We start from the raw sequence: 26,354 nt of genomic DNA on the forward strand, positions 1-26,354 counted from the left end.
CGCTCTTTCCGCTGGGACTGCTGCTGGGGAGAATTAAAAAAAAAGAGAGAGAAAGAAAGAAAAATTGCACCTTCTAATATAATACCGCTTTTCCCGCGAACGGCCATGCGGCTTTAGCGTGCGAGTTGTGTTCTGGCGCCTGGGTTTTGTGCGGCGGTTAAGCTGAAATGTTGTCTATTGATGCCAACCAGCGATGGCTAAAATAATCCCCCAGGTTTGGGGGTTTTTTTCCGTAAAAATTGCCAGTTGTTTTGTTGCCATCCAGTCTCAAAAAAAATCACATCGTGATGCAATGAAACTCCTTAACCGTTGTGACTCTTAAGTTATTTTTCAAATGGAGGTTCGTCATTAAAGAAAATGAAGCCGCCTAATGAAAGCTATCGTAATCGCCTGTCGGTATAGCAACGCTTGGGGAAATTGCTCTGCTCCCATAACGTGTCACTGCCGGGCGCAGCAGAGGTGATGCTCCCAGACGTGCTCTTCCTCCTCCCGCATTACCTGCAGCCACTAGCCAGAGCTGTAATTAGCCTGGCTAATTTTCTGTTCTCTCATTTGTCTTCCTACTAAAAAGCACTTGTCATTAATCATGGGTTTTATTTTATTTTAATGGTGTTTAATTTTGAATGCCTGGGTTACTGCATGAAAGTGCATTCTTCTGATGTAATTTGGTGGCGATTCTGCCTGCACCCAGATTTCCAGGGAGCCAGCAGGGCAGCAGGCATGATGGAAATGGGAGAGCTGATGGTGACCATTCTTGCACAGGCCGGTGCTTGTAACTCGGGAGGTTTGCAGGCAAAACACGGCAGTAGATTGTGTTTCCCTTGCCAAATGGCATCTCGACTTTAAAAATCTGCTGGTTAAACTGTTTGGCTTATGTTCTCGAGAAGCAGCTGTGCTTGGCAATTGGGGAGGGGGGTAGGTGCTAAGTACATTTTGCTTGTGCAAACATCGTGTTGTGAGATGTGTTAGGTCTGGCTCGTTTGCACTGCTCAGAGTGGTGTGGGGTTGAAAGGAGACAGTGCATGTGCATGGAAGTTATTTGGTACTTCGGACAAACCAAATCCCTCCATTCATTTCCACCCGTTTCTGTGGCATTGCACAGCCTTCCCAAGCAGTTACTTTTACTGAATCAGGGAAATGTGTAAAATAAAAAAGGGAAGCTCCAAATTGCCAAGCTCCAGGCTGGCATTTGTTTTTGCATTCATTGATTTTTCTCAAAATAACCCAGTGTCACCAGGAGATGGGCCCGTGTCCTGATCTTGTAACTGGGCTCCGCTTCGCTCGCATTCTCCTCGTCCCTGGGTGTAAGCAGGGTGGTCGCAATGGTGAGAACAAAAATGGGTTTCCTTTCTTCTCCTGAAGTCATACTCAGCCTGTGATGCTTTGCCATTAGGGGTGGTTAGCAAAGCGTGGTGCTTCTGACCCCCCTGACACCCTGTCACTGGGACCCACGTGCACCCAGGCCTCCATCTTTGCAGAAGGGCTGCGTGCGGCTTGGCAGAGCAGGTCTGCCCTGTCCCCCAGCTCGCGGCAGAGCCACAGACCCGGCTCCCAGTCTGTCAGGATCAAGGATCGTTGCCACCACTGTCTCCTCTCTCTGCGGAGACCTCAGTCAACAGCTTTTTTAGGAAGGGCACAAACCTGAGCAGAGCTGGTTCGCTTGGGTGTTGCTGCCCATGGCTTCCCTCCCTAATCTTGTCCGGCCTCCTCTGGCAAGAGGTCTAGGTAACTGCAGTATCAAGCCTGTAACTTCTGACTGAGCTAGAGATCGTCTTAAGAGCAGCAGAGCCTACCCTTTGCTTTGATAAGCCATTTGAGAAGTTGTCACGCTCTCTTAAAAATATATACCTTGTTCCCTGACTGAGTTCCCCTTGGTGTAGATGCTCACTGAGCTCCCACTCCTCCCCCTCCTAGCCTGCCCTGTGGTTTACTGTGTACATTACAGGCTCTTTTATAGAAAGCAACCAACTATAAAAGGTACCAGGATGTGGTCCAAGTCCTTCTCCCTGCCCTCTGCCTAGGGCAGCGGTCGCAGGAGCCCAGCCTCGCTCTGCTCCTGGCAGATGCCATGTAAGTCCCTCCGGCACTAGAGCATTGCTGGTGTGGGGACCTGGGCGAGCATCATTCCCCACACGGGTTCTGTGCATGCCGTGGGCATGCAAAGCCTTTCTCAAACGTAAAGGGGTTTCCTACCTGCCACTCTGCAGTGGTAAGGCTTAAATGAACGTCGTGTATCAGAGAAAGGCACTAAAGCAGGGCATGTTGTTGTTTTATTCCGGCAGAGATGGGATCCCACCATACAGACTGCGCAAGCAGCATCGCAGAGAGATGCAAGAAAGTGCCAAAGCAAATGGACGTGTGCCACTACCTCACATTCCTGTAAGTAGCACTATCTCCTTCCCCAGAGGTAAATATGCAAAATATGTGAGATCTCTAGCGTACAGTTGCTCTGCTTGCTTGAGTTTAACCCCCCTTAGCGCTGTATTCATTTGGGGATGTTTTAAGACAGAAATCCATGTGCTAAGAAAGGGCTTGGTAGCCTTCTGCCAAACTCATCATCCAGGGCTGCCCAAAACACATATTTTTTCTTAACTGTTCAGTCAGTAGCCAGTTGTTTCTCCCGGATGAGAATGGCAGCTCTGGCTAGCATCTACCTGCAAGCAGGTTACGTGCCCTCAGGTGAGCTGGAGGTGTTTGTGGAAAGTGTAGGAGGCCATTGGATAGGAAGGCTGATGTAGCTCTCAGCCAAGGTCAGCTGGGGAGAAATGCAACTGTCCCGAGCGGTATTTCTGCACTGGGCAGCCAAAGGGAGCTGTAACCTGTTCTCAAGGACTCGGCAAAGCCTGCCTGGGGATACGAGGCAGGAGAGCAAAGATGGTGCAGGCATAAGTATTTCATTTGTCTGATACTGTCTCCCTGGTTGCTCCAGGTAAGCAAACAGCTTTTGGAAGATGAGCATAACTGCTAGGGATCTGCAGCACCATCTGCAGCTCTGCTTATTATTATTTTCTTCTTGTGAGAAGTTACAGGTGACATTTAATATCTAGCAGGGAATAAAGGTACTTCTTTCCCCTTTGGACAGCTGGACTCCAGCACAAATCAAACGGGGAGAAAAAAAGCCTCCATCTGCTTTTTCCAGAAGTGCCTTCAAACTTGACGCAGCTGTTCTCATCCTGCCTGCTCAAAGCAGCACAATACCAGCAGAAATACACCCTTGTTTTAATCTGATTTAAAAAAAAAAACAACAAAAAAACCCCAACCCCACCACTCTTTGTTTTGCCTTTTAAATTAGATTATTTTCCTTAGATTTAAGAGGGTCTCCTGTGCTTTGATCACTGGGTTGACAATAAAAGCCCTGGCTGTGGACGCTCACTAGCCATCCTTGCTCAGTCACCTCTCTTTTCACACAGTTGCTTTCACAGTGTGGTCGCTGTTGAAAAGGCTGGCTGGGTGCCTTTTTATTTCACTTGATGCCGATTTTACTGTAAGCATGGCTTTGTTAGAGTTGAAGTTTGAAAGCTTGGCCTTTATTTTTTGTTGTTGTTGTTGCTGTTCCCCAACAGTGGGAACTACTGAGTGAATATTCTCTGACTTCAAAGCTTGTCAGTGGCTTTACCTTTTGGATAAAAATAATAGTGGCTTTCTGTTGATCGTGTGCACTGGCAATGCCTCAATGAACTGCAGGTTATAAACTCAGAGTATGGAGCATTAAATATGTATAGTGAGCTCTGCTTTAACGAACTTCCATCTGCCAAACATTTCTTTTGTTGAACTGAATAAGTGTCATTCCAGCAGCAGTTCCTTGCTGGCTAATTAGTTTTACTTAGCATTAAATTTTATCGACCTTTTTGGAACCCAGTTAAAAAGGGGGGGGGAGGGGCAGGGGGTGGGAACAAGGTTTAAATTGGCCACCTGCTGCTTATAAATTTTTATATTATCCTACTTATCTACACAGTCTTTTAGAATTACATATTCCTCTTAAACTACACACAGACGCTTCACAAGGATTTTTCTGTGAAACATCCGCTGTTCCCATTAGGTTCTGCACTGTAATTTAAGTCCCAGGGAAAAAGGCATCTTGACACGTATTTATATGGGAGCAGGGGACTGAGAAGTCGAGTTAGTTCTAGTCTTTCTCCAGGGAATAAAAGTTAAGTTCAGACACTCTGGCACCTCCTGCCAGCCAATTACTGACACAGAATTGGCATCGACTTCAGAGAGGCACTGCTCTGCCCTCACTTATCAATCAGCCAAGAAAGGAGAAGGTAATTAGACAATATGTTTTGACAACACCAGTGTGAAATGTTATAAAGTTAGTCTTTTAAAATCACCTCTAACTGCACGCTTATTGAATTAAACATCCCCAATTAGCAAGGAGCCATGCAAATATTTCTTCAAGTGTTGCTTTCCAAAGCCGGTGGTTAGGGCTATCTCGCAGCCCGAGGCTAAAGCAGTCTCAGTCAGCCGCCTGAACCTGGTCGTTAGCACGCTTTTCAATGTGTAGCAATGACTAAATGGCAACCTTTGAGTGAAGGTCTTTATGAACTCATATCTAACCAGTGTAGCCAGAGTCCTTACTGATAGTGCTTGCAGAATGCATGGCATGTTTTCCTAGTGATAGTAGAGAACCTCCTACTTCCAAAAAGTCATTTCAGAAGTCCTTTAGAGACCTTACCGTTCCCTTACAAATGAGTTATGGGGCTATTATGCAAAATTCTGAAAGAACTTACATTGCTTTTAATAGCAGCACTTTTACTTAGATCCAGAAGCTATGAACTGTAGTGATTAGAAGTCCATAGGAGTCTCCCCACTAGTTCCAGCAGCCATGCTGCCTGCAAATAATGAAGGCATGTGCTGGTTATGTAGGATGCCCTGCTATGAGCCAGCAGTGTGCCCAGGTGGCCAAGAAGGCCAATCGCATCCTAGCCTGTATCAGGAACAGTGTGGCCAGCAAGAGCAGGGAGGTGGTTGTTCCCCTGTACTTGGCACTGGTGAGGCTGCACCTCGAGTACTGTGTTCAGTTTTGGGCCCCTCACTACAGGAAAGACATTGAGGTGTTGGAGTGTGTCCAGAGAAGGGCAACCGAGTTGGTGAGGGGCCTTGAGCACAAGTCTTGTGAGGAGCGGCTGAGGGCTCTGGGATTGTTCAGTCTAGAAAAGAGGAGGCTAAGGGCAGACCTTATCGCTCTCTACAACTACCTGAAAGGGGGTTGTAGTGAGGTGGGTGTTGGTCTCTTCTGTCAGGTGGCTGGAGATAGGACAAGAGGAAATGGCCTCAAGTTGAGACAAGGGAGATTTAGGTTAGATATTAGGAAAAATTTTTTTACTGAGAGGGTTGTCAAACATTGGAATGGGCTGCCCAGGGAAGTGATTGATTCACCATCCCTGGAGGTATTCAAAAAGCGAGTGGACAGGGTACTCCAGGGCATGGTTTAGGGGGCATGGTTAATGGTTGGACTCGATGATCTTGAAGGTCTTTTCCAACCGAAATGATTCTATGATTCTATGATTCTGTGCAGCAGGAGATCTTGGTGTGTGGATGGCTGTGTTCTGCATCTTCCACACTTAGAAACTTACAATGCTTTAAGTTCAGAAAAGTTGTGTTTTGTGAAATGGCGCTCTGCCCAGGAATGCAGTGGGTGAAGGTCTCTAGCAAGCAACAAGACCTTTGTTTTGTGCCTCTGGCAGGAACCCATTACATGGCAAGTGAGTGTTGCTTTTCATGTGGTTTTCCATCTCTCTTTTGGTTTCGAGCAGAGTCTTGAAGCACCAAGGCAGGAAGGAGCAAGCAAGTTCACAAAGGAAGGGTGAAAGCCCAGTGAATGCAGGGCTGTACCTGTGCTATTGCACTGTATTTACCCCACCTCTGGCATTCATCTGTTCCCAGGAGAAGATAGGAGATGTTCCCTTTTCCCAGCAAATTCAGAAAAATCCAACCTCAAGCATTAAGACTTGAGATTCCTTTGTTTGTTTGTTTGTTTAACTGCATAAAGAAGCCATTTTGTGATGTTCTTGCTGTAGCTCGATCATTGGGTGGGAGCTTGCCTGTCCTGCCCCACAATCAAGCTGCACGGTGGCTTCCGTAGTGTTCTGGAGTGGAACAGAAGATTTTGAGTGACCACTCTGCTATGCTGTACAAGTGAGGAGTGTACAGAAGGAGCCCTAGTCTTGTGCTGCCTGGATACCTACAGCTAAATGAGCTTTCTGCTCCTGCAAGTTGGGAACATGTTCAGAATTCCCATCAGCTGTTTTATGCCATTTTCCTCAAACGCCTTACAGCAGTGAGACTCTTTCGTAATCCCTCAATGCTGCTAAAGTGGATGCTGAAATCCAGCTATCCATGAGCTCTGCCACAGGTGTTTCTGGTATGGAAACACCATTTATCCTTTAAAAATGTATGTCAGAAGAATGCATTAATCTGGGAAATGTGGAGATTCAGAAGTTCTTTTCTCTTGGCTTCTCTAGTCTGCCGTCTTCCTTTCATTTCCAAGACTGACTTGTGATCTAACATCAGCCATTCAGGCATCATGGAGGCATCAAACCTCCTGTAGAAGAGGGAGATTTACCAGCAAAGAATTCTTTGGTCCAGTCGGATCTGTCAGAAATGGTTCAGCCCAACCCGTGGATCGCTGTGGCTGGTTGGAGACCTCTGCCCAATGATAACATTGGAAAACTTCCTGTTTCATCTCAGAGCAGTTGAGATTTATTCTTCCCAAGGGGAACCTGCAAGCCGCAGTGAGATTCTTCCCTTTCAGCCTTTTCACGTATAGATCATAGTAAAACCACACATTTAGAATACTGGTGTGTTCTGATGTGCAACTTCATCCTCAAACCTCAGGGAAGGTGAAATCCATCAAAACACAAGACCTGCATCTGCCTCAGGGAGCAAAATCCATGCAACTCCCACTCCATCAGCTCCAAGAAAAGAAGACGACGTGCTAAGTGGAAGAAGCAGGTGCTAAGTGGAACTACTGGAGAGCTTGTGCATCTCGCATGTCCTTAGCAGGCTGCTTCTTCCCAAAGGTACCAGAGCTTCAGACACTTCACATGTCAAGGACAATGTCCTGGTGATAGGTACCCCAAGAAATCCTTCCTCACAGCTGTCACTAGGAAAGATTACTCCATCCAGACCAGCTCAAGCAATTTGTTTCTTGCCAACCCATCTGGCATTCAGCCTCCCATCTGTTGACCTCTGCAACCTCCCCAACTCAGCATGGTTTGGTTCTGGACAGACCCATCTGAACTAGTGGCATTAAAGAGAAGTAGATAGATAATTAAATAAAGCAATAAATAAAACAGCTGTAGGTAAAACAGTTCTTTAAAATGAAGCGCTTCCTTTCTGAATTGTTGACCCAGGAAATGTCCAGAGATCTCATTCTGATCCATACTGGAGGGCTGGATCCTCCCAAACCAGTCAGCTCTCAGAGAGTGCTGCACCCTTTACTTGGAACAAAAGCATTGGGAGCCCTTCTAATTTCAGAACAATAAACAGCTTATTTACAACTCCCTTGGCAGGGCTCTGTATGCCCACGGGAAGCCGGGGGGCAGGTTCAAAATCCCAAAGCCCTGAAGGATCCTCCTCCAGGCACAGGCTCAGCCTAGCTGGTTTTTGATGGAGCATGTCTCCCTTCCGAAGTCAGGCCTGTCATTTGATAAAAGTTTCAAACACTTTTTTGCCTTTTGAACCAGGTCAATGCAGTCCATGTTTGCTGTCCAGGGAGATAGAGAGAGCCCTCAGCAGTTATCAGTATTGCTTCAGCACAGGGAATTTGCATTCATTATTCTGCAATATTGTTAGTTTTGGAGAAGTCTCTGTAGCTCATCCTTTGGGATAGGAATAAAGTCATACAATGTTCAGAGCATCATCCTGCTTGCCAACTTTCTGTGAGTCACCATTACAGGTACCCACCAGGACAACACAGGGCGCATAGAACTGGTGTCTGTGGGGTGAAGTGAGGTTTATTTTAGTTGCATTGAACTTGGATGATCAGGGAGACCCTTGCAGAGATGGCTTCATAGAGGGGACTGCATCTTCCACCCTTGAACGGGCTGCTGAGGACTTCTGGAGCCTGTTGTGCTGAGTGGAGAGCTCCAAGGATGGGTCAGGGGTTTTGCAGATGCAGTGGTTTATCAGAGAGAGAGGAAAATGAGTTCATCTTAAAGATTCTTGAGTTCGATTATTTTCATTTCTGTAGTCGAGCTTCAGTCACCTCCAGACTTTGAGAGACTGTGGATAAACATGCTGAAGTATTAGTTGTAAAAGACCAATATTGTCTTATCTCGAGTTCCCTGGTTACAGCAGTGACCCTGAATGTCTTTAGATCCTCACCAGAGATGGAGCTGTGGTCCTTAAGCATTGCTGGGCCTGGAGGGAACCACCTTATTGTAACAGGACTTGAACATGCAGGTTAGCAAACTTCAGCCTTTGTACCCACTGCTGCTGGGGGCTCGGGAGAGACTTTGGTTTGGGATGATACATTGCATCAAAGGCTATGAAAATAAAGGTAGATTCTTTCCCGGTTCTGCTTTTCTATGGCAACCGATGGCGGTAGCTGCAATGGGGAGACCCGAGACTGTAACTGCTGAGTGCTGAGCTGCCTCTCATTAGGCTCATTAAGTTTCTAACGGAGAAGGGCTTGGTGCTGCCATCATATAAACAACCGCAGGGAGAGTTGGCATGTCTGAGGTGGCAGGAGGGAGTGAACACATCACCCGACGGGTTGTGACTTGTCAGGTGAGAGAGAGATTTCCTTCCTCAGGAATCGCTGGCGCTGCCTCACGGGATGGATGGTGGTGGTCATGGGTTTGGGGTTTCTGATGAAAGCAGACTCCCTTAGCCAGAAGTGCTCCCCCAGGCTATGCGGGGGGAATGTGGAAACATCACTTGGATCCTGGAAGCTCCACAGGGAGTAACAGAGCAGGGACTAGCTCTGCCACATCTTCCCCCATGACGGAGCACATCTGGGGCCCATTTCTGGACAATACAAGGTCCAGGTGCTGGGACAAAGTATGCCACTTTGGCCCTTTTGTGAATATTTCAAGACTAAATGTAATTTTTGTTGATGAAAATCTTTTTCTGCAGTGTTTCTTTTTAATACAGGCCATTGATTTGCAGAGCTGGAGGTCCTGGTGGCAGCAAAGACTTTGTCATCCCAAGGTGGGAGCCACCTGGTAGCTCACACGTGTTATGCCTTCTCCAGCTGCTGCATCCCTGGATGAAGGGGATGATTGTTTGGGGCTGTTTGCAGCTCGGATGGGTCAGTCCTGCCTGGGACAGCTTCAGGTGAAGCTGTTGGTCCCTCTGCTTGTCACAGAAAGTGAATGCTAGAGCAGGCAGTCCTTTTGCCTGCAAAGCCTCATTGTGTCCGCAGATGTCTCCAAGGGACACTGCAGCCCAGCACCATCCCACGCGGAAGAGAAGGCGATGGCAGTGAGCACTGGAATTGAGGTTTGCTGGCAGGGTTGGCCGGGTCTTGCTCTCGGCAAACAAAACACACAATGCTTTAACTGAGACCTCTGCAACCCAACTTGGGTGTCATAAAAGATGTCTTCAGCTTCTCAGTGCCATCAGTAGGATACTTACTGCCTTTATTTTTCTTCCCCTGCCTTCCACTCGGCAGCTGGCAGAGAGAAAAACCAATATGATTTACATACTTTTGTCAGGTTTTGAGGCAAAGCATTATTTTAGTCTTCCACATTGATCTTTCGGCTGGTCTGGGATAAATTCAGGTGGTCTCTCATCCTCCCTTAAAGATTTCAAGTTTGATGTCTGCTTCTGGTGCTGCATTTGTTCTTTTGCTATGAATTATCTCACGTCTTCACATTTAATTTTATCTCTGGTCCTATAGAGTGTATATTTCTCTCATACTGGTATTGAAATACTTGAATGCAGGTTTTTATACTGTTGAATTTCCCATATATTTTTCCTCCAAATTAAATTTTTATCTCTGCTGTGTCATTTTATTTTTTCTACTATTTAACAAAATAATGCAAAAGGGATAAAAATAAGGGGAAAAATACAGCGGCTGTCAGCTTCATACTTCACTACACAAACTTCTTATCCCAGAGCTCAGGAATTTAGGGACAAGGTAACTCAGCATAAGGAACCAAGAATGCCCTTGAACTCCCATAAATACTCATTTGCTCACCCAGGGCAAACAGAAAAGTGGTATCTCTGCACTTGTAAGGTTGCTGTATTGATAAAGCAGGCTGGGGATAGTTGCACAGCTTTGAAAAGCCAAGATGCAATCCTGCAGGATCCTCTAGTAAGAGAGGATGTTTTGTGGGAACTGTGGCCTTTTGTGGCTGTGCTGGGTTGTAACAAGATGGAGGGAAGTAAGATGTCTTGGAGGTGACAGGATTTCCACTCCTTTCTGTGGCTGTGGGCTAGATTTGCAGAGATTGACCGGCATACGCTGATCCACCCGGGATAAGCTGAATATGTGTGCATAAGAGTCCTCCTTTCTATCAAGGTGAAAAGATTGCTACTGTAAGCATGATTTTTGAGAGGTTTGTCTGTACGTCCATTTCCCACCCTTTGAGACCAGGATATTCCTGCTGACTGTGTGTGCATTGGTAGGAAGGCAAGCACATCCATCCCAAAGCGGAGTTTGGTGCTGAAAGAGCTTGTTGAATTGTGGCTCCAGAAAACTTTCCCTTATGTGGGGTTGTGTGCAGAGCTGGTGCCAGACAGAGAGCTCGTGGTGGTGGCTCAGCTTCCAGCCCACTGGTCCTAGGCTGCACCTCTGCATCTGCCAGCCTGTCCTCTCTCAACTCCCCACCAGAACGACTGGCATTTCCAATTATCAAAGCCTTCAAAATAAACGTGTGATTTTTCATGCATCTTTTGCTAACCCCTGGTGTGTTTTTCCTCCAGCGTACGTACCGAATGCCAAAGGATATCCACGTTGAACCAGAGAAGTTTGCTGCAGAACTGATCAATCGTTTGGAGGAAGTACAAAAGGAACGTGAAGCGGAGGAGAAATTAGAGGAGCGCCTTAAACGTGTTCGAGCGGTTAGTAACCTCCTTGCCTCCTCTACCAGCCTGGGAGTCTGTCTGCGTACTGTATACCACAGGGAGCTTTCAGCTGCTGTGGAAACAACTGGGATGACCACTTTCCCGCTCCAACAGCCATGGTCATCACTTGCACAGGGCTCCTGGGGGCTGCCGTTGCCCCAGGAGCTTCCACAGTGCTGTTCCCTGGTCCATGCAGGGCTCTCTGAGCTCCAGCATTCCCTCCCTGCTGTAAGATTCCAGCTATGGCACAGCAGTGCCCACTTCTGCCACCACTTAGGGGCTGTGGATGCTCTCCATCTTCTTCTTTGGCACCCTCACTCTCCTGACTTTGTGAGCAATCCCTTCCATGCAAGGATGAGGACTATGTAACAGGGGTTTGCCTTCCCCTGTGGGGTTTTGCGTGATCCCTATTTCCCCAAAAATGGTAACCACATGGCAGGTGACGTTATGCTTGGAGGTGTTTGTGTCTGCTATCGGGCCATTTCTACCACAACAAAAAGGGTTCTGCCCATCAGTGCCTAGCACATCCCTAGAAAATTTGGAACTGATGAGGTGTGGCATCCAAAAACCCTCTCCTAGGCAGAGAAACGCAGACTCCACGTGGGTGGCTGGTGAAACCCAGCCCATGGCACAGCTCACTGCTGTGAGCCCTGGTAGCAGTGGGGCCCTTCAGAGCTTGAGGACTTGGTAGATGAACCAAGGGAAGCATGCAAGGTCTTTAGCTCCACAGCAAGCTCCAAAAGGGAGAGAATGAGATATTGGTCATGTAGTATTACCTGTGTGAGACACCCTGTTCAGCAGTATTCACACCATATCTTTTCTTCTGAGAAACTGCATGTCACAGGTACCTGTATGTCTTGTGCTGGGGATACAGGAGAATTTTCAGAGGACACCGCGGTGTTACTGAACATCACCAATGTCAGTATAACTACACCCCCGTGTGTAGAAATTGTGGGTCTCTGCAGTTAATAGCTGCTGTGGCCCTGAGGCAAAGGCTCTGTGCTTAGTAACCCACAGCTCTCCCTTAAAGCAGAAGTGTTGGTGCCTGTCTTGGCTAGCTCTGTGCTTTTGGAGAAGCTGAGCCTCTGGGGCTCCAGGGCAGACCCTCCAGCCCCATTAGAGTATTTTTAAATGTTCATCTAGTAGCTCTTTAAACAGAAAAGAGCTGTAGGTTGTAGTATTCGCTTTAAATCACATCTGCATTTCAAATGCAGAGAAGTGAGGAAGGCAAAAGGGTCTGTAAGGTTCCCTCCAGCTCCAAGTGTTCTCCAGCAAACTCCCTGCACCTCTGCATCCAGCCAGAAAAGGCCAGCGAGGTGCTATTGTGTGATTAAGTTCCTGTTCTTCTGGAATTGCTCTGTTTCCCTGTCTGGTACCTGTTGCTTTCTAGACAAAGCCAATGTAACTGGCAGCATTTTCTGCTAACACAGTCCTAGAGTACTCTTCTTCCTCCTCCTCCTCCTCCCCCTCCCATAGCTCCGTTGCAGCCCCCACCTTTACCAGACTACATTATCCCAACCCTCTGCCTCCTTGAAGAAGCTGCCAGTAGCAATACCATAAAATCAGCAAATAGCTATGTGCCAGAGAATAAATTTAAGTCTGTTTAAACACATTTTTGTGTGACTTAATCTATTTTTAAGCCCAGGACTCCCACTAATGCTATATATTAAACCTCGTTGCTGTCTTCAGAATGTATTTCATTGACTGGCTGGCATCTGGCATTAGCCATTCAGGAAAAACTCAGAGTAAGCAATTGCAGCTTTTTTAGGTCAGCACTTAAGGTGCAGGAGCTGCTGGTATCAGCAAGAGGAGAGCTCGAATCCTGATAGATCACAGGGCGTTTTTCTATGACCTGAACACCAGGACTACAGGGTAACCTCTTACCAGATCTTCATGGTCCACTGAACAGCAGCACAGGGAAAACCACGAGTGTTAGTCGCACTAGGCAGTTATCTGCTTAGCAGAGAAGCTGGAAATATTTTGCAAAAGCTAAGAAAAAGGAATTTTTCTCCTCCATGCTGAGCTGCCTGCGGGTTCTCTTTCAAAGTCACATCATGCAGTAACATCGAGAAGAAGCATCTGATTTAAAGCCAAATGCCTTTTACTGAAAAGACTGTAAGATTTCTGTTTTTGAAAAAAACCCAAACGCTGAATTCATTAATTATTCTGAGCAACGTGGGAGAGGACTAGAGAAGATGCACGTTTCCTTATTACTTTTTGAGTCAATTCAGCATCATGTCCATGCATGGAAGCTGCAGTATCGTATCATACAGATCAGTATCGTATCATACAGATCACTCTGTCTTTGTCTGAACTGAGCGAACTGAAAATAAGCCAGGAGAAGCAAAGCCAGTGCTGACATTCTTACTATTTGAATATAAACCATTGCCTAACTAGAGAGGGAGATCATTTGCATGATGATTGAAAAAGCACTCGTGGTTAGATGAGCTATTTTGCCCTACCGACCGGTAGCAGCCTGATGGGTGGGACTGGGAGAAGGCAGAGGAGGAGGTCTGCAGCAAGGTATCGCTTGCCCATAGCTCATCAGTGCAGATCTCAGCCTCCTAATTCAAAGGGAAGGGCACCCCTGACCTTGCTGGAGAGCAAAAATAGCTCAGCAGACAGTCAGCAAAGTTGAAGTCTGCATCTCTCTAACTGCCGCTGCCTTTGGGAGTGGATGGAAGAGGTTTCTGACAATATTATGTCAACAAAGCACCATCTAGTGGTTGTGGCACCCGGGGCTTGCCCGCCTGCCGAGAGGCTGTGCATGCCACCAAGCTTTGCCCAGCTCACCGCGTCGAGATGCCGAAAGACGGCTCTGGAGCCCACACCACCCCTGTGTCCAGGAAACCTGAGCTTGTGGAGGAGGCTGCTCCCCAGAGCCACGGGTTTCTTTGGTGTAAAATGCTGCAGTTATTGCTTCTTGCCTATGCCTCCTTGACAGCGTTGTTGTCTTGTCTTCCCTTTCTTCTGCCTGTGCTAGCCACGGGCAGGATGAGGGTGCTCGGTGGGCAGAGGGGCTGCAGGTTAGGCAGCAGGCTTGTGCAGCTGGGCGCAGGCAGGTTTGGGTGGGTTGGAAGGCTGCTGCTGCATTGCCAGGCATAGATTGCGGTCGGATAACTCAGGCAAGGAGCACCTTGCAATGCACCAGTGCATGCGGCGGAGCCAAGGCTAGACTCTGCTGTATCCAAAGTCCTGCGTTACAATCCCAGCTTGGACTGCGCCTACCTCATGCTGTACGTTGTTTTTTTCCCTGCAGACTAAGCACGGTGAAAAGATTCAGCAGAATTGGTAATCTGCAGCCTTGACTCAAACCTTTGGCCTCTGCCCTGCTCGAAGAGAGAGGACAGCTTGGGATAGGCACCCCAATTCCTTCATTAGCTGCTATTTTCTCACTGTTGGGGCTTTCCTACCCGATGCAAGGCTGAGACCAGTGCTGGGGGGTGGGAAGCCAGCTGCCCCAGGGCTTGCCCGCACACCACCCACCCCAGCAGCACTTGCTCCTGCCTGAGGACCTGCTCAGGGTCCAGATCTCCTGCTCAGTGACACAGATAAGCTGAGCCAAGGCAAACCGAGAGCAAGCCAATGCATCCCTCTCCATCCCTTAGGCCACCCTGATCTCAGTCTCAGAGCAAAGCAAAGTACCAGGTCCCAGTTATTGGCAAAATGGAGTTCCAAGCAGCCAGATGATTTCCCAGATCCCAAGTACCCGCTTGGCTGGACCACCCTGCATTGTCAGTCCCATGCCACCCTGCTCTGGTGTGACAGCACAGCTGGAGCTCTGGGCTCTGAGCAGAAGGGATGCACTGCCATTCCTCAGGGATCTGCGCCAGGATCAAATCTTGCCCTGCACATTAGTTGGTGTTTAAACCTAAGAGTTTTCCAGAAAGTGGGTACCAGCCCTAAAAGCCACCCAAGCGCTGAGCACATCTTTGGGTTTTCATAAACTGCTAATAAATGCTTACCCCAGTGGTAGGGATTTAGTCAGCACATGCTTCATCTTTTCTTTTCCCTGAGCTAGGTGCCCAGGGACAGCAGTTGGCAGGCTGCAGCATTGTGGCTGTAGATGAAAGGTGCCTCTGATGTTCTTCAAAGCGATTTGTTAGAAAGTGGTGTGTCCCCTCCAGACATGGGCATCATGTCACACCCCCAGGCTTGCAGCATCCATGCCTTTGGCATTTTCAAAGCCTGGCATTGTCCCCTGTTCAGGTTTGAACCCCCAGGTGTGACACTGGGAGGAAGTCTGTTATTTGCTTTCTTGCTCTGTAGTTGGCAGCTGAGACTTTGAAGTTGGTTAGCAAGTGATGGATGATGACATCTGACAGGCAAAGCTGATGGGAGTCAGTGTTTTCTAGCAGATGCATTTATCTGGCAGGGCAGAGATACCCTGTGCTGCAACTGATCTCTTTACTGTGCCAAAGGAGGAAAACAGAGCGGGATTAAAGGACTCACTGGAATCCTGCTTATGTAATTAAAAAAAATAGGAATCCTGACTTCCAATAAAGAAACTTCATAAATATCTGAGTTTATGTTGGAGCGTAAAGTAGTTTGTCAGCATCAAAATTGTGGCTGTCAGCATGGGGGAGTTTTATTCTTCCTGGCAAGGACTTAAGAGTCACTAACAGCGTGTCCTAGACCGTTGTGAGCTACTAGAACAAGCAGTTAGTTCCAACCCCTTTCTTTATCTGCATGAAGTCTTTCACTTCAGCCTTAGCATGCCCGGGAGAAATCAGTGTTTGGTTTTTCAAAACTGTTCATGCTGCTGTTGACCTTCAGTTGCTCCCTCCTTTTACAAGCCTGCTGTTTGCTTTGCCTGGTGAACTAGTCATTCGGGTGAGAAATGCCCCTGGTCTTGCCTGACTCGAGAACTGTTTTGCTGCATATTCTGTGCCTTCGGCCTTTATCTGATGAGCTTTGAAGCAATGCCTTACCAAAGGCTCATAGCAAGTCGCAGGTACGGTGCGGTAAGTTGTGTTTCCGCTGCTGATTGTTACAGAACCACCTCCAAGGGACTTGGGGAACTTTTTAGTAAGGTTCTGCCCGCTTATAGGTCCAATTGAGTTGTTACACTTAGCAGAAAAAGCCGCATCTGTAAATCCTGGTTGTGATGTGTGGGCTGTGTGTCAGAGGTTGCCTCAGTCTCTTTGGGAGACCCTTGCTAATGGTGGCTCAAACCACAGGAACAGAGACCTGAGCAGCTCTGCTCGGTGACAGCAAGGTGACAGCCACAAGCTGGGACTGACAGGATCAGGTTGAGCATTAGGAAGTTTTCTGCAGGCGGGTAGTGCAGTCTGGGACACGTCTCCAGAGCGGCGGTGGATCTCCATCTTGAAGGTTTTCAAGATCTGGCTGGACAAAGCCAGGCCTGACCCCTTCAGGGGTTGGCAGCAGTCCTGCGGCAAGCAGGAGGTGGGTCTAGGGACCCCACCCACCACCACCCTGTCATTCTCTGATTGTCCTCTTGTTTCTTGCAGGAAGAAGAAGGTGAGGATGCAGATATCTCTTCTGGTCCCTCAGTCATTAGCCACAAGATGCCTTCTGCCCAAGCCTTTCATCACTTCGCTCCTCGTTACTCTGAGATGGGCTGTGCTGGGATGCAGATGAGAGATGCCCATGAAGAAAACCCCGAAAGCATCCTCGATGAACATGTACAGCGTGTGATGAAAACACCAGGCTGCCAGTCTCCAGGACCTGGCCGCCACTCTCCTAAGCCAAGGTCCCCGGAAAGTGGCCACTTAGGAAAGCTGTCAGGGACACTAGGAACAATTCCTCCAGGGCATGGCAAGCACGCAACAAAATCAGGAATGAAACTGGATGCAGCTAACTTATACCACCATAAACACATCTACCACCACATCCATCACCACAGTGTGATGAAACCAAAAGAGCAGATCGAGGCCGAGGCCACGCAGCGAGTGCAGAACAGCTTTGCTTGGAATGTAGATTCACATAACTATGCAACAAAGTCACGAAACTACACTGAAAACTTGGGCATGGCCCCTGTCCCCATGGACTCTTTAGGCTACAGGTGAGTCAAGGCAACACCCAACGGGAGTTCCCAGAGCCATGGCTTCTCTAGAAAGCTCTTTCATAAATGGGCTGTAGCATGCTGGTGAAACAGGGTGGTTGAACCGCGTTTTCTTGTGAAAGCCTGTGCTGGACATGGTTTAAGGGCCTCCCACTGCTCTTCCTCTTCAGAAATTGGTATGTCCCACCATAACCCTTATAGACCCCTTTTCACCTCTGTGATCTGGTGCTGAAAGACACCCTCTAACCAGGATTTTTAATGGCCTTGGTTATAAAGTAGTTTTTCTGCTCCTTAAAGCAGTGGAGGTGCTTAGAAATTGCAGATGCTGGTCTACTTCCCTGTGCATCAGGAGTTGCTAAGTATAGGGCTGTGCCTCGGGGTCTGCGTAACAGAAACCAGTCTCCTAAGGTATTTATGAGAGGACAAAAAAGCCGTCCTTATTGCAAGGCCTAGCTCATTCACCAGAAGGGCTCCTTTCTCTTCCTAACAAAGCGATGGATGCTGGGATGCTGGTGTGGCATCCTGTCCCAAGGAGATGTTCTCTGGGGCAGGGGACCCTCTGCCCAGGAAAGACATATTGCTGCCCTACGGTCTTTTGTCCGTCTTCCTGTGGCCATTTGAATTCCTCTGTCCCCTCTGTGCTGAGGGGAGAGGGTGAAGATCCTCCTCTGCTGTAGGTTTTGCTAGTCCTGTTACTGGATGACTGCAAAGGTAAGAGCAAAGCTTGGGGCTTCCCAGGATAAGGGATGGCCATGGAGCAGCCACAGGGGAGACCTGTGCTCACCTTGAGCTTGGCTGGCTGCCCAAGGCTGTGGTTTTGGGGTGATGCTTTGCAGTGTACCAGGGGTGGGATATTCAGTGAAGGCAGGCAGCTGCGTTTGCAGCAGGCAGGACCAGCTTTCCGGGGTGGCAGGAGGGAGGCAGAGCGCAGAGACAGCTGAAGCTAGCTGCTCTCCGGGGAGGGAGAAGCAGTTAAATCTGCCCTGTTTCTGTGGGGAAGGGATTGTTGCTTCAACAGAGCATCAGGCCACAGCATGTTCAGGCCTTGCTAGATCAACCCAAAGCCCCATCTAGACACAGGACTTCTCTCTAGCACTGACTACAGCACATATTCAAGGGGATTGTAAGAGGGCACATTCAAAGCTGTCCTTCCTCTGGCACAAAATCCCAGGTCCTGACAGTCCCCGGGTTAGGAGCTTCACAAGATGAGAGTCTGCATCCAAACAGTCTTGTTTGGCAGCCAGCAGTCTCTTGCAGTGGCTTCTCTGGCTCTTCGTTGAACCCAGCTGGGCTGCTGTCCCCCCAGGCCCCCACGGCAGTGTCTGCAGGGTGATTACAACCTGTGGAAAAAGGCTTCTTTCTGTTTGCACTGAATCTGCTGCTGGAGAACTTCATTTGATATCAGCTAGTCCTCATGTGGGTAGAAGCAAAGAAGTTGTCAGTTTGCCCTGCCTTTGTAGATCCCTCTCCAAGTTTTTTCCCCAGAAAATCAGCAAAGCTGTCTGAGGGCCTGTTACTCCTCTGTGGTGTTAAGGTTATTTTTCCTATGTGTGTTAGTGAGCATGCAGAAGCAGAAGTAGGGAGGTCCTATGGACTAAAGCAGGTGGGTGATTAGGACGGTGGGGTTCCAATGAAATTACAGGCTGTGGCAATGACAGGCCAGCATGGGTGAATTCTGTGTGGCCTTGTGAGCATGGGGCTGCCCGGCTGGGCACACGGGCATGCATGTGGGCAAGGAGCGGTGGGGTTTCTATAGGAGCCTTCACTGCAGCCACAAGCGTAGCCAGAGTGTCCGTTACTGGCTGGTGTCCATCTGGCTATAGTGTTTGAGGTGGCTGTGCTTCCCAGTGCATGAGAGCCTGAAGAAGGCAGCCCCCCCACAGCCAGGATGTGATCTTCCACCATGATGTGAAGCCTCGGTTCAGGTTGGGGTGAGAAGCGAATGTTGAGTATGGCAAATCAGCAGTCTTGGGGTATCAGTGAATCTGGGGGTGATGGGTAGGGCTCAGGTTTCGAGCAGTGGTCTGACATGGAGAGGCAGCCGATGGATTGCAGCACCAAGATGAGCCTCCTGCTCTGAGCAAAGAGACAGGGGTTTAACACAACCCTTCGTGTGGCAGATCTGCTGGGCTTTTTGCCACGTTGCTGTGGCTCATTTGCCCAGAGGAGAAGCTCCCTTTCCCCACAGCTGGCTGGATGGAGGACCCTGCTGTGCCTAGGTCTGGCCGGTCTTGCTCTTAGCCTCAACTGCAGCACGGTTGGTTTGAGCTATGGTAGAGCCAGGGGTCTGTGGAAGGCAGCCAGGGCCACATCTGCACTGCAGGCAGCACCAGACCCCGGCAGGGCTGAATATGTCTGGAGGTAGACATGTCCATCCTCTGCCGTGGTGTGGCTTAGGCAAAGCGCTAATGTCTCAAGCTTTGTTCTTGCAGTGGGAAAGCAAGTCTGCTCTCAAAAAGAAATGTTAAGAAGACCGATTCAGGGAAAAGTGATGGTGCCAACTATGAGATGCCAGGATCTCCTGAAGACGTGGAGAGAAACCAGAAGATCCTTCAGTGGATCATAGAAGGAGAGAAAGAGATCAGCAGGCATAAGAAAACAAACCATGGGTAAGGGCTGGCAGAGTGAGGGGTCTTCACACTGTTGTATTGCATCTCCTGCACAAGGCTGTCCAGCAGTCTGCCTTCTTCCTGGAGACCTTGGGAAGACAAGAATTCACCAGGCACAAGCATTTAGACCCTTTGGAGACTGAGGATGCTCGGGGGCTCTAAGGGCTGGTTTTTCTGAGAGATGACTTGTGGCCATGAGGGGAGGTTGCAGCCCCAGGGGAATCTCACAAATTGCCACTATGGTTCCAAGGTGGATAACATGGCATGCAGTAGGTAGTATTTTTCCTTTAAGCATTTGCTGTATGTAAATGCCTGTTACTCCTGCAAGGTGCTGATAGAAACGTAGGACCTACTGCACTTTAGCCATTGGTCCTGAGTAAGCAGTTTAGCACAGCTCAGGGTTGTCAGTCATTTTGGCTTGCTGGGAGCATCCTCTGGGATGGCCTCACCTGCCCTGAGTGGAGCCAGGGACATGGCTGTCTCAGGAATCTCACTGCAGTCAAACAGATCTCCTGTGGGCACTGATCCTTAATCACAGTCTGGTCAGTCTGGCAAAAAACAGTGCTTGCTGGGTGTTGACAAGAGAAATCTAGGGTCTTATTCCCTCTGACACAGCTGCACTGGTGGCTGAGTGCTGAGACTGCTGGTGGTTTCTTCTCTTGCTTGACGGTAGATGCCAGGGTGGGTTGCACTGCAGGCAGCTGGGGCCGAGTGCCAGGGCAATGGGCAGTGCCAGGCCACCATGAAGTCAGGCAGCAGGTTCTGCCACTGGAGTTGGGGAAGGATGAGCACATCCCAGCAACACCCCTTTCCTTGGAGATGCCAACCAGTGGCTCATGGAGACGCTCCCGAGCTGGGAACATTGGCAACACATGGGAGGGCATCTTCTGAGGCGATGTCATAAATGGTGGAGCTGCCTTTTGCTGGTTTTATTTTTATGTATTGTGCACTTGATGAGAGCCCTTAAATGGATCAGTGGGCTTTGTGTCAAGGTTGGGTTGCTCACCCTCAGCAGCCTCAGGGCTTGCTGTCTTGAAATCTTCTCTAGAGGTGGATGGTGCTCCCCTCTCCCTCAGAAGCCACGCTGTAAGGAGCTTCCCAGTGGTGCCCATGGTCAGCTGCAGGAGCAGTAGGTCCATCTAGGAGTGACTGTGTGCCTGTGCAAAGCGGCTCGGTGGTCCATGTAAAACTTTTGTGTTTGTGTGTAGCTCTTCAGGTGCCAAGAAGCAGCTGTCCCATGATATGGTCCGACCCCTCTCCATTGAGCGACCTGTTGCGGTGCATCCATGGGTCAGTGCCCAGCTCCGAAACGTTGTCCAGCCTTCTCACCCCTTCATCCAAGATCCTACCATGCCGCCCAATCCAGCCCCCAACCCTCTCACCCAGCTGGAAGAAGCTCGCAGGAGGTTGGAGGAGGAGGAAAAAAGGGCTGGAAAACTCCCCCTTAAACAAAGGTACAGAAATAGGGTCTGATTGTGCGTGGGAGGGAAGGGGGAGACTGTTCTGAAGGTGAGCAGCTGGGGGAGATATCCATGTCCTCTGCTCTGGTCTCCAGCTCCCAGCACCAACTGGGTGGAGGCACGTGCAGGGAGGTCAGAGAAATCTGCCTCAGTCCCTCTGACGTGGTGGTGCAAATGCCAAAACCCACCGTGAGGGCCTGGGCTTGTGGTTTGTGGATGAAGAGGCTGGAAATGCTCCTGGCAGGGTGGGGAAGGGACTGCTGAAAGCTTGAGGAGGAGCTGGGCAGGGGGAGCATGTCTAGAAGGCGCATGGTACAGGAGAGCTCTCTTCCCCTGGTACTTGCTGACTCTCCACTCATTCACACTCGCATGATGATTTCAAAGGTTGGTGCAGGAGCAGAATTCAGCAGGATGCAGCACAATTAAGTGCAGAAGAAGAATATGTATTTGCTCTTTATCTACATCTCCCACAGGCTTCTGGCAAAGGCTGCTCATGGCATCTGGATGAGAGCACTGCACTGTAGTCCTGCTGCAGCAGCATTGACTCGCTGCATGGCCGTATCCAAGTCACTGCATCTTTTTGTGACTCAGCTTAATGCCTGTTGCAGAGCTAATTCTCCTGCTCCTGTGTTATCTTTCAGGGAACATTATTTGCAAGGCACATGGAGCTCTCAGATGAAATGCATTTTGGAAGGGCTAGATAATTACTGTTAACAGCTAAAAGCACTTTGTCCATTAAAAACCTTTCACAACTTTATAGCTGTCTTCTGAAAACTTGAAACTTCGCAGTCTGAATCTTAGAAACACAAATGTAATTTTAAAAAAGAAGCTCTTTTAATTGCCAAGCTCCAATTATTTTTGCTTGCAGTGACCATGTAGCAGACTTCTGTGTATTTATGTCAGAGCATTGATTGAAAGCCAGGTAATTAGAGGGCTTTCCCAAGTCAGGTTAAGCCAAGTTTATTTGATCTACCTTTCAGTCAGTGTAATTGGATAGGGTTTATTAGTAGAGTCATTTATAGTTGTAATAAATCCATGCACCTTCCCCAGAAATGTCTAGATGCAGATGCACACTTTGGAAACACTGGCCTGGGCTATATGCATATGCAGTTAATACTGTAATAATAATTTGGCATGTATTGTAAGCGTAGCCTTTGTAGGAACCCCGTGGCATTGTGGTAAATGCCGTGCAGACCAGCGGGAGGACAGCCTGAGCAGTCGCAGTGCTGGGCTGCTCTGCTTACACTGCCTCTCCATGAGGTCTGGCTCTTCTCCCAGTGATGCAGGGATCCCCCTGACCTGCCCCATGTGTGGAAAAACCAGGGAGGCATGTTCGCCAGCGGGGAACTGCTCATGAAAAGCAAATGTGCCCATGTTCAGTAGCAGGCAAGAATGGATGCAGCAGTCCCCAAGGGAGCCAAAGATTTCTGAATGTTGAAATCTGTCTGCTGGATTTTGGCAGGATTGGGTGCTCCAGCTGAAGCACGCCTGAGCTAGCAGCTTTTTACAGAGCTCCTGCTATGGTTAGCACAGGAGCCTGCCTGAAAATAGACCCCACAGCTCTTTTGAGAGCAAAGGAGAAATGGAGAGGGGAGCTCACATGAAAACACCCTTTATTTCAGTCAGGAGCTTTGAAGAGCCCTGGGAAACTGGAGCCAGTGTCCCAGGTTTGTCGGCAGCCTTGGGGCAGCACACTGCCGGCGGCAAGAGAGGTGGAGGTGAGCCCGGAGGTGTCCTTGAGGCACTGGCTTGAGCTGGCTGCAGGAGGAGAGTGCACTGTGCCAGCTTTGTACGGCCAAGCTGACCTTGCCGGCACAGTTACCCAGCTCACCAGCCGCTCTCCTCCCGCACAGCCCTCGCCAGCAGTGGCCCTTCCCAACTAACTGCCTGCTGCCCTGGGTGGGGGTGCCAGCAGCCCCGCTCCCACCCCAGCACTGCCCTGCTATAAATAAAGGAGGCGCCTGCAGTGCCTGTACTGGGAATCATAAATGTTCTTCCAGAAATCACACTTCTATTGCAGAAAAAGCCTTTCTCTCCCTGTTCTGCAGCATTTGAGGGGACATTGATCTCTGAGATAGCTACTTGGCTGCTGCTAGAAAGCAATGCAGGATTAAGTGTCTGGTACTGAATGACCTGCAGAGCCAGTATGCCCAGCATTGGTGTCCCAGTGACCATCAGGTTTCTTCCATGTACAGCCAGGCTTTGAGCCATTTTCTGTAGCTCAGTGTCACAGTTCACTTACGTTTGCAGCTGGATGAAGTAATTAGTACCAGCTCTTCAGAGAAAAGATTTTTGCAAGCAGTGAGAACGTTAGCATCATCTCAGTTCGGAATTAATTGGGTTGGGCCAAGCGTGGAAGAGGAGCAGAGCTGGCGGCTGGGATATCTCCCAAGGTAACGTCTGCTGGGTGCATTTCAGGCTTTCCAGGGCTGAGTTGGAGCGAGCTGGGCACCTCACCTCTGCATCGCAGTGAGGTTGGATTGGTGCTGTAACTCAGACTTAGTTTCCCTGTCATGGCACTACTGGGTTATACGGCTAAGAAATCAGGACTGAGATGCAGTAAGTCAGATGAGTGCTGCTGTTTCCTTACTGAATAACATTTTGTGCTTGCGACAAATGCAGCAAAGGGAGGTGGTCCCAGAAGGGGCAGGGTGGTGGTACCTGGCTGTGTTTCTGGGTCATGCTGCCACCCGGGAGATGGGTGCAGGTGGAAGCTTTAATGAGTCAGGGCTCAGAGACGGTCTGGTGGCCTGTTTGGGTAAGCTGTGGTCTCAGGAGATCTCTTGGCGATGACAGAAGCGGAGACAGTTGTGTTGTTTCATTCTCCTGAGAGGAGCTCTTGGAAAACTACATTTTCAGTGATTCCATATTCATCAGCTCTGCTTCAGCCTGCTAGAGATCGGTGGCTGTGGTTTGGGATGTGTGTGTATTCTGTTCCCGGCCAGCCGGTCCCGCTGCACGGCCTTGTTCAGCCCCAGGAGCTTGGGGGCACCACAGCCATCCACCCTTGCTTTGATTTATGGCAAAAGTAGGGGCATCCAAAGCCATGGGGATTGGTTTTAACTCTAGCTCTGTGAAGCAGTGCAGAGTTTCCGCTTTTGGGCATCATTTTGGGCATCATTTTACAGCACACCTCTGCTCTGGGAAGAGGTGAGCACTGGAGCCAGGCTGAGCACGTTCCGAAATGGCCTTTCAGGGATGAATTACACAGAAGGAGGAGGAGGAGGAATGAGGCTCCCAGCCACCCGCATGGTCCCCCTCTTGCTTCTACCATGGCAGAGCTTGGGGGTGTCGTCTCCATCTCCCAAGGTGAAGGAGAACAGCAGCCCTGGGGGAAACAGCTTTGCTGCCTGCGCAGGGCGCATAGCTGTGTCCCCAGGTCCCCAGGCACACAGCAGCTCTCTCTTAGTCATGACTTGTTTCCAGTAGGATTAAGAGAATCTTAGGGACTTTGAGGTTTTCCAAACCCCTTCAATTAACTTCTGGCTCGCAGGGTTCACAGAATTTGTCTGAATTTATGACCCATTTTTCCTTTAAATGCCTCTTTTTTTTTTTTTTTTTTCCCAAGGATGACTCAATTCCTTAATGTTTTTCTAGCTAAAGGGCATCCTGTGCTTTGATATGGGAATGGGAGAGGCTCCGAGAGCTCTGCTGGCACCAGGAGCGGACCCTTGCCTCTCAGGAGGCTGCATCTTCTCCAAAGGTCTTCCAGGCAGAGCAGGCACCAGGAAGGTTGTTCAGTTGAACTTTAGACCTCTCATGCCTTTAGAAAGAGGTGAAAAGATCGCGTCTGGTCTTGGTTTGCAGTGCTGATGTTTACGTGGGCATGCCATTAAAAAGGTGCTCTGCCCGCAAGCCAATGTTTAAAGGTTAGGGTCAGAATCATTTCCAAAACTGCGATTACCTCATGTGCTTGGCAAATTCTGGTTTTTACAGCAACTTTCCAGTCGTGTAAATACAAAATCATCTTTTTTATCCAGCGTGCTTTTAAAATAATTTTTTAAAGCTGCCAAATTTGTTTTATGTGACTTTGAAAGAGAAGGGTGCCTCTGGCTTAAACCACGCATGCCAAGTTACCAATTTGTGTAGGCTGCTCCAATGTTTGTGCAGCATTTACGGCACTCAAGATGAAAGGCTCTACAGAAGGGCCAAGTACCCTGCTTTTTATTATTGCTACTTTTGTCTACTTCTGAAAATGGGGTTAGGACTGGGCTGACGCTTTCAGTCTAGTGATGGCACCACATAGCAGAACCCCAGTGTGTGGGCTGGAAGCAGAGACCAGACCAACATCCTGAGAGTCGGGAAAACACAGGAGATTTAAAGTCACTGAGGTTTTGGGGATGGCGGCTGCCTTGCCACTCTGCGCGGATGGGACGGGCAGCAAAGCCTCCAAGGACACATCGTGCTAGGAGCTCCATCTCCTCCGACCTCCATCTACGCTGGGAGAGGTGCCCAGGGGAGCCGCGGGGAGCAGGAGCAGTCCTGTCTGCACAGCCCGGCAGATGTAGGTCAGCGGAAAGCCGTCCTGAGCTATTTTGGCCACAGCAGCAATAATCCCAAGTAGTCTGAGCAGTGTTTGTGTTACCATCCCCAAGCGTGCATCCAGCCCTGCGTGCTCAGTGCGCACCAGGAGCGTGCTGATGGAGACCTGGGTCTGCTGCCATGGGCCTGGGATGTTCTGCCTTGCCTGGAGCTTACCAATGACGACTCAAGTCAGCGGTGCTGTGGGAAAGGCCATCCCCTCTCAAAGCCCAGGGACAGGTTTCTTCAGCACCAAGGGGCTGAGCTAGAACCTGCTCCCTCCTTGTACCTGCGGGCTGGCCCCATCCAGCCTTTCCAAGTGCCTTTTGCTCCTTCACCGGTCTCAGCATGTGGCTGCGTGCCAAGAGAGCTGGTGGTCAGAGCAAAGGATGCTCCTGAGGGCCCTGGGTGTTAATTCGTCAGGTCCATCCAGGCTCTGCAGATACGGGCTGTCGGGCCTGCCCATGCTGGCAGGTGGGCTGATACTCAGCAAGTCGCTTGTATTTTTGCACAGCAGGTTGAAGCCCCAGAAGAGACCAGGCAGCGGCACGTCCCAGCCATGTGAGAACATCGTGGTCGCTTACTACTTCTGCGGAGAGCCGATCCCTTACCGCACCCTTGTCAAAGGGCGCGTGGTAACGCTGGGACAGTTCAAGGAGCTGCTGACCAAGAAAGGGAACTACAGGTGAGGGCATCTCCCCGCATGCGGTATGGTGCCAG

The 26,354-nt window shown here is 49.3% G+C and overlaps 1 protein-coding gene across 4 annotated transcripts in view; it reads left to right on the forward strand.

Moving 5' to 3' along the window:
• Positions 1-26,354, forward strand: part of AXIN1 (axin 1) — a 75,685-nt gene that overhangs the window by 46,667 nt on the left and 2,664 nt on the right. For 3 of the 4 annotated variants that reach the window (XM_052772659.1, XM_052772662.1, XM_052772661.1), the window contains exons 4-9: positions 2,283-2,379; positions 10,876-11,013; positions 16,491-17,044; positions 19,477-19,653; positions 20,862-21,107; positions 26,149-26,319. In XM_052772659.1, the coding sequence (XP_052628619.1) occupies positions 2,283-2,379; positions 10,876-11,013; positions 16,491-17,044; positions 19,477-19,653; positions 20,862-21,107; positions 26,149-26,319 (1,383 nt within the window). The remainder of the gene's footprint in view (positions 1-2,282; positions 2,380-10,875; positions 11,014-16,490; positions 17,045-19,476; positions 19,654-20,861; positions 21,108-26,148; positions 26,320-26,354) is intronic. The other variant, XM_052772663.1, reaches the window with a different exon arrangement.

This window comes from Harpia harpyja, chromosome 21 (genome assembly GCF_026419915.1).
Source record: "Harpia harpyja isolate bHarHar1 chromosome 21, bHarHar1 primary haplotype, whole genome shotgun sequence".
Classification (NCBI taxonomy): domain Eukaryota; kingdom Metazoa; phylum Chordata; class Aves; order Accipitriformes; family Accipitridae; genus Harpia; species Harpia harpyja.